Below are 8,398 nucleotides of genomic sequence, written 5' to 3'. Positions count from 1 at the left end.
ATTGTCTGTACCTTTAAGACTTGATTACCTGTAAAGACTCGCATTCCAACCATTATTTTGTAAATTGAGTTTGTGTCTTTATATGCCCTGTTTGTGAACAGAACTCCCACTCACCTGATGAAGGAGCAGCGCTCCGAAAGCTTGTGGCTTGTGCTACCAAATAAACCTGTTGGACTTTAACCTGGGTGTTGTGAGACTTCTTACTGTTAATCAGTGAAGCAGCCCCACTGTCGTCTGTTCTGAGCCTCTGCCTGGTAACTCTGATCGTTTCTGTTTTATTTGCATTTTTCCAGATGATTCCTTCATTAATCCTCAGCTACAGAAGATTTTTGAACGGGCTCGACAGAGTGCCGACTTCATGCCGAGTAAACAGATGATGGTAAGAGCCTTCTCCCTGCGCCCGCTCCCTGCACCTGCTCCCTGCGCCCGCTCCCTGTGCTTATCCCTGCACCCGCTCCCTGCGCCCGCTCCCTGCGCCCGCTCCCTGCGCCCGCTCCCTGCGCCCGCTCCCTGCACCCGCTCCCTGCACCCGCTCCCTGCGCCTCCCCCACCTTTCACCATGTCCCGTATACTCCCCGCACCCCCCACATTGAACAGTTTTGTACTCCGAGTCCCCACTCTGTATCTGGGACAAATTGTTCCTCGCTCCCAATGTGTGGAATGTGGCACTGGGCACCCAGTCAGTGACCTTCCCTGAGTGACCCCGAGTTCCTGCGAGCTAAAGGTTGAGTTCTACCTGTGGCTCTGACAGTTACAAAGTGGATCCTCCAGAGGGTTTGTCACCGTGTCGCTTGCCGCGCCGGGTTTGCGCACCTGCTGCGCTGAGTTTGTGCTCTTGCCCCTCCCACCATGACAGGAAGGCTATGGCAGGTGAGAGCCTAGAAACTATCATTATCACGAAAGAGGTCGTGTTGGGCAAGTTAATGGGGCTAAAGGTAGACAAGTCTCCTGGTCCTGATGGAATGCATCCCAGGGTGATAAAAGAGATGGCGGGAGAAATAGCAAATGCACTGATGGTAATTTACCAAAATTCACTAGACTCTGGGATGGTTCCCGCAGATTGGAAAACAGCAAATGTGACACCACTGTTTAAAAAAGGAGGTAGACAAAAGGCAGGTAACTATAGGCCGGTTAGCTTAACTTCTGTAATAGGGAAAATGCTTGAATCTATCATCAAGGAAGGAATAGTGAGACATCTGGATATAAATTGTCCCATTGGTAAGACGCAGCATGGGTTCATGAAGGGAAGGTCATGTTTGACTAATGTGGTGGAATTCTTTGAGAACATTACAAGTGCGGTGGACAATGGGGAACCTGTGGATGTGGTGTATCTGGATTTCCAGAAGGCATTTGACAAGGTGCCGCACCAAAGACTGCTGCATAAGATAAAGGTGCACAGTGTTACGGGTAATGTATTAGCATGGATCGAGGATTGGTTAACTAACAGAAAGCAAAGAGTGGGGGTAAATGGGTGTTTTTCTGGTTGGCGATCAGTGACTAGTGGTGTGCCTCAGGGATCAGTGTTGGGACCGCAATTGTTTACAATTTACATCGATGATTTGGAGTTGGGGACCAAGTGTAATACGTCAAAATTTGCAGATGACACTAAGATGGATGGTAGAGCAAAGTGCAGAGGACGCTGAAAGTCTGCAAAGGGATATAGATAGTCCTAAGTGAGTGGGCGAGGATCTGGCAGATGCAGTACAATGTTGGTAAATGTGAGGTCATCCATTTTGGTAGGAATAACAGCAAAATGGACTATTATTTAAATGGTAAAAAATTGCAGCATGCTGCTGTGCAGAGGGACCTGGGTGTCCTTGTACAAGAATTTCAAGGAGTTGGTTTGCAAGGTGCAGCAGGTAATTAAGAAGGCAAATGGAATTTTGTCCTTTATTGCTAGAGGGATGGAGTTTAAAAACAGCGAGGTTATGTTGCAGCTGTATAAGGTGCTGGTGAGGCCACACCTGGAGTACTGTGTACAGTTTTGGTCTCCTTACTTGAGAAAGGATATATTGGCACTGGAGAGGAAATTCACTAGGTTGATTCCGGAGTTGAGAGGGTTGGCTTATGAGGAGAGACTGAGTAGACTGGGGCTATACTCATTGGAATTCAGAAGAATGAAGGTAGATCTAATGGGAAAATATAAGATTATGAAGGGAATAGATAAGATAGAAGCAGAGAGGTGGTTTCCACTGGCAGGTGAAACTAGAACTAGGGGGCATGGCCTCAAAATAAGGGGGAACAGATTTAGGACTGAGTTGGGGAGGAACTTCTTCACACAAAGGGGTTGTGAATCTGTGGAATTCCCTGCCCAGTGAAGCAGTTGAGGCTACCTCATTGAATGTTTTTAAGGCAAAGATGGATAAATTTTTGAACGGTAAAGGAATTAAGGGTTATGGTGAGCGGGCGGGTAAGTGGAGCTGAGTCCACAAAAAGATCAGCCATGATCTTATTGAATGGCGGAGCAGGCTCGAGGGGCCAGATGGCCTACTCCTGCTCGTGCCCCCGCCCCCCCCGCCGCGCCCCCCCGCCGCGCCCCCCCACTGTGCCGGGCAGCCCCCCCCCCCCGCCGCGCCCCCCCGCTGCGCCGGGCATGCCCCCCCCCCGCCGCGCTCCTGCCAGTTGCCACTTTCACCTCTTGCTGGGTTTGTCTTTTCCCAGAAAGTGCTGAGCAGCGACTTGGGGCCCAGTTGGAAAGATGATCTGGAGTTTTTTGAAGACCGACCCTTTGCTGCAGCGTCCATTGGGCAGGTCCATCTGGCCAAGCTGAATGATGGGAGAGAAGTGGCCATGAAGATTCAGGTTACATCTCGCGATTCTCATCTTGCGAACCTGTTTGAGTGCTGAATGGGTTCTAGCTGTGTATGACTGTGGGCAGACCCGTGTCTCTGTGTCTCACTGCTCTATACTCTGATATCAGCCACCATTCCAGCCCTGTCCCTGGCAGCAATCTGTTCACAATCCTTCTGACACATCAACCCTGAACTCCCGACCAGCTATCAAACTGCCCATTCTCACCTCTAATATCGCTCAACTTCAGCCCTGTCTGAGCTCAGCTGCTGAAACCCTCAGCCCCACATTCACCCTCTCGAACCAGACACCGTCTGCACTGACCTCCCACAATTTACCCTCCAAACTAGAGGTCATGCAAAACACTGCTGCCCATGTCGGTTCACATGGTGCAGGGAGGAAGAATCCAACCCCACATCCCTCCCAATCTCTGTAATCTCCCCCAGTCCCACATCCCTCCCTATCTCTGTAATCTCCCCCAGCCCCACATCCCTCCCTATCTCTGTAATCTCCCCCAGTCCCCACATCCCTCCCAATCTCTGTAATCTCCCCCAGTCCCACACAACTCCCTATCTCTGTAATCTCCCCCAGTCCCACATCCCTCCCTATCTCTGTAATCTCCTCCAGTCCCACACCCCTCCCTATCTCTGTAATCTCCTCCAATCCCACACCCCTCCCTATCTCTGTAATCTCCCCCAGTCCCACACCCCTCCCTATCTCTGTAATCTCCCCCAGTCCCACACCCCTCCCTATCTCTGTAATCTCCCCCAGTCCCACACCCCTCCCTATCTCTGTAATCTCCCCCAGTCCCACATCCCTCCCTATCTCTGTAATCTCCCCCAGTCCCACACCCCTCCCTATCTCTGTAATCTCCCCCAGTCCCACACCCCTCCCTATCTCTGTAATCTCCCCCAGTCCCACACCCCTCCCTATCTCTGTAATCTCCCCCAGTCCCACATCCCTCCCTATCTCTGTAATCTCCCCCAGTCCCACATCCCTCCCTATCTCTGTAATCTCCTCCAGCCCCACATCCCTCCCTATCTCTGTAATCTCCTCCAACCCCACATCCCTTCCTATCTCTGTAATCTCCTCCAATCCCCACATTCCTCCCTATCTCTGTAATCTCCCCCAGTCCCACATTCCTCCCGATCTCTGTAATCCCCTCCAGCCCCACATCCCTCCCGATCTCTGTAATCTCCTCCAGCCGCACATCCCTCCCTATCTCTGTAATCTCCTCCAGCCCCACATCCCTCCCTATCTCTGTAATCTCCTCCAATCCCCACATCCCTCCCTATCTCTGTAATCCCCTCCAATCCCCACATCCCTCCCTATCTCTGTAATCTCCCCCAGTCCCACATCCCTCCCTATCTCAGTAATCTCCTCCAGCCCCACATCCCTCCCTATCTCAGTAAGCTCCTCCAGCCCCACATCCCTCCCTATCTCTGTAATCTCCCCCAGTCCCACATCCCTCCCTATCTCAGTAATCACCTCCAGCCCCACATCCCTCCCTATCTCTGTAATCTCCTCCAATCCCCACATCCCTCCCTATCTCTGTAATCTCCCCCAGTCCCACATTCCTCCCTATCTCTGTAATCCCCTCCAGCCCCATATCCCTCCCTATCTCTGTAATCTCCTCCAGCCCCACATCCCTCCCTATCTCTGTAATCTCCTCCAGCCCCACATCCCTCCCTATCTCTGTAATCTCCTCCAATCCCCACATCCCTCCCTATCTCTGTAATCCCCTCCAATCCCCACATCCCTCCCTATCTGTAATCTCCCCCAGTCCCACATCCCTCCCTATCTCAGTAATCTCCTCCAGCCCCACATCCCTCCCTATCTCTGTAATCTCCCACAGTCCCACATCCCTCCCTATCTCAGTAATCACCTCCAGCCCCACATCCCTCCCTATCTCTGTAATCTCCTCCAATCCCCACATCCCTCCCTATCTCTGCAATCCCCTCCAATACCCACATCCCTCCCTATCTCTGTAATCTCCTCCAGCCCCACATCCCTCCCTATCTCTGTAATCTCCTCCAATCCCCACATCCCTCCCTATCTCTGTAATCCCCTCCAATCCCCACATCCCTCCCTATCTCTGTAATCTCCTCCAGCCCCACATCCCTCCCTATCTCTGTAATCTCCTCCAGCCTCACATCCCTCCCTATCTCTGGAATCTCCTCCAATCCCAACATCCCTCCCTATCTCTGTAATCCCCTCCAATGCCCACATCCCTCCCTATCTCTGTAATCTCCTCCAGCCCCACATCCCTCCCTATCTCTGTAATCTCCTCCAGCCTCACATCCCTCCCTATCTCTGAAATCTCTTTCAGTCCCACATCCCTCCCTATCTCTGTAATCTCCCCCAGTCCCACATCCCTCCCTATCTCAGTAATCACCTCCAGCCCCACATCCCTCCCTATCTCTGTAATCTCCTCCAATCCCCACATCCCTCCCTATCTCTGTAATCCCCTCCAATCCCCACATCCCTCCCTATCTCTGTAATCTCCTCCAGGCCCACATCCCTCCCTATCTCTGTAATCTCCTCCAATCCCCACATCTCTCCCTATCTCTGTAATCCCCTCCAATCCCCACATCCCTCCCTATCTCTGTAATCTCCTCCAGCCCCACATCCCTCCCTATCTCTGTAATCTCCTCCAGCCTCACATCCCTCCCTATCTCTGTAATCTCCTTCAGTCCCACATCCCTCCCTATCTCTGTAATCTCCTCCAGCCCCACATCCCTCCCTATCTCTGTAATCTCCTCCAGCCCCACATCCCTCCCTATCTCTGTAATCTCCTCCAGCCCCACATCCCTCCCTATCTCTGTAATCTCCTCCAATCCCCACATCCCTCCCTATCTCGGTAATCTCCTCCAATCCCACATCCCTCCCTATCTCTGTAATCTCCTCCAATCCCCACACCCCTCCCTATCTCTGTAATCTCCTCCAATCCCCACATCCCTCCCGATCTCTGTAATCTCCTCCTGTCCCACATCCCTCCCTACCTCTGTAATCTCCTCCAGCCCCACATCCCTCCCTATCTCTGTAATCTCCTCCAATCCCCACATCCCTCCCTATCTCTGTAATCTCCTCCAATCCCCACATCCCTCCCTATCTCTGTAATCTCCTCCAATCCCCACATCCCTCCCTATCTCTGTAATCTCCCCCAGCCTCACATCCCTCCCTATCTCTGTAATCTCCTCCAATCCCCACATCCCTCCCTATCTCTGTAATCTCCTCCAGCCCCACATCCCTCCCTATCTCTGTAATCTCCTCCAATCCCCACATCCCTCCCTATCTCTGTAATCTCCTCCAGCCCCACATCCCTCCCTATCTCTGTAATCTCCTCCAATCCCCACATTCCTCCCTATCTCTGTAATCTCCTCCAATCCCCACATCCCCCCCTATCTCTGTAATCTCCTCCAATCCCCACATCCCTCCCTATCTCTGTAATCTCCTCCAATCCCCACATCCCTCCCTATCTCTGTAATCTCCTCCAGCCCCACATCCCTCCCTATCTCTGTAATCTCCCCTAGTCCCACATCCCCCCCTATCTCTGTAATCTCCTCCAATCCCACATCCCTCCCTATCTCTGTAATCTCCTCCAGTCCCCACATCCCTCCCTATCTCTGTAATCTCCTCCAGCCCCACATCCCTCCCTCTCACCGTAATCTCCTCCAGCCCCACATCCCTCCCTCTCACCGTAATCTCCTCCATCTTCACATCCATCCCTATCTCTGTAATCTCCTCCAGCCCCACATCCATCCCTATCTCTGTAACCTCCTCCAATCCGCACATCTCTCCCGATCTCTGTAATCTCCTCCAGCCCAAATCCCTCCCTATCTCTGTAACCTCCTCCAGCCCCACATCCCTCCATCTCAGTAATCCACTCCAGCCCCACATCCCTCCCAATCTCTGTAATCTCCTCCAGCCCCGCATACCTCCCTATCTCTGTAATCTTCTCCAGCCCCACATCCCTCCCGATCTCAGTAATCTCCTCCAGCCCCACATCCCTCCCTATCTCTGTAATCTCCTCCAGTCCCCACGTCCTTCCCGATCTCTGTAATCTCCTCCAGTCCCACATCCCTCCCTATCTCTGTAATCTCCTCCAATCCCCACATCCCTCCCCATCTCTGTAATCTCCTCCAATCCCACATCCCTCCCTCTCTCTGTAATCTCCTCCAATCCCCACATCCCTCCCTCTCTCTGTAATCTTCTCCAATCCCCACATCCCTCCCTATCTCTGTAATCTCCTCCAGCCCCACATCCTTCCCTATCTCTGTAATCTCCTCCAATCCCCACATCCCTCCCTATCTCTGTAATCTCCTCCAGCCCCACATCCTTCCCTATCTCTGTAATCTCCTCCAATCCCCACATCCCTCCCTATCTCTGTAATCTTCTCCAGTCCCACATCCCTCCCTATCTCTGTATTCTTCTCCAGTCCCCACATCCCTCCCTATCTCAGTAATCTCCTCCAGCCCCACATCCCTCCCTATCTCTGTAATCTTCTCCAGTCCCACATCCCTCCCTATCTCTGTAATCTTCTCCAGTCCCACATCCCTCCCTATCTCTGTAATCTCCTCCAGTCCCACATCGCTCCCTATATCAGTAATCTCCCCCAGCCCCACATCCCTCCCTATCTCTGTAATCTCCTCCAGCCCCACATCCCTCCCTATCTCTGTAATCTCCTCCAGCCCCACATCCCTCCCTATCTCAGTAATCTTCTCCAGCCCCACATCCCTCCCTATCTCTGTAATATTCTCCAGCCCCACAGCCCTCCCTATCTCTGTAATCTCCTCCAGCCCCACAGCCCTCCCTATCTCTGTAATCTCCTCCGACCCACATCCCTCCCAGTCTCTGTAATCTCCTCCAGCCTCACATCCCTCCCTATCTCTGTAATCTCCTCCAGCCCCACAGCCCTCCCTATCTCTGTAATCTCCTCCGACCCACATCCCTCCCAATCTCTGTAATCTCCTCCAGTCCCACATCCCTCCCTATCTCTGTAATCTCCTCCAGCCCCACAGCCCTCCCTATCTCTGTAATCTCCTCCAGCCCCACATCCCTCCCTATCTCTGTAATCTCCTCCGACCCACATCCCTCCCTATCTCTGTAATCTCCTCCAATCCCCACATCCCTCCCGATATCTGTAATCTCCTCCAATCCCACATCCCTCCCTATCTCTGTAATCTCCCCAATGCCCACATCCCTCCCTCTCTCTGTAATCTCCTCCAGCCCCACATGCCTCCCTATCTCTGTAATCTCCTCCAGTCCCACATCCCTCCCTATCTCTGTAATCTCCTCCAGTCCCACATCGCTCCCTATCTCAGTAATCTCCCCCAGCCCCACATCCCTCCCTATCTCTGTAATCTCCTCCAGCCCCACATCCCTCCCTATCTCTGTAATCTCCTCCAGCCCCACATCCCTCCCTATCTCAGTAATCTTCTCCAGCCCCACATCCCTCCCTATCTCTGTAATCTTCTCCAGCCCCACAGCCCTCCCTATCTCTGTAATCTCCTCCAGCCCCACAGCCCTCCCTATCTCTGTAATCTCCTCCGACCCACATCCCTCCCAGTCTCTGTAATCTCCTCCAGCCTCACATCCCTCCCTATCT

General features: G+C 52.7%; 1 protein-coding gene across 1 annotated transcript in view; it reads left to right on the top strand.

The window, feature by feature from the left end:
- Nucleotides 1–293: 293 nt before the first annotated feature.
- Nucleotides 294–8,398, top strand: part of LOC144489934 (atypical kinase COQ8A, mitochondrial-like) — a gene marked incomplete at its 5' end in the record, with an annotated part of 34,611 nt that continues 26,506 nt past the window's right edge. The window contains 2 exons of the mRNA XM_078207756.1: nt 294–379; nt 2,662–2,802. Of these exons, the coding sequence (XP_078063882.1) occupies nt 294–379; nt 2,662–2,802 (227 nt within the window). The remainder of the gene's footprint in view (nt 380–2,661; nt 2,803–8,398) is intronic.

Source organism: Mustelus asterias, unplaced genomic scaffold, assembly GCF_964213995.1.
Source record: "Mustelus asterias unplaced genomic scaffold, sMusAst1.hap1.1 HAP1_SCAFFOLD_2687, whole genome shotgun sequence".
NCBI classification, from domain to species: Eukaryota; Metazoa; Chordata; class Chondrichthyes; order Carcharhiniformes; family Triakidae; genus Mustelus; species Mustelus asterias.
This window is presented reverse-complemented; position numbering and strand designations above follow the sequence as displayed.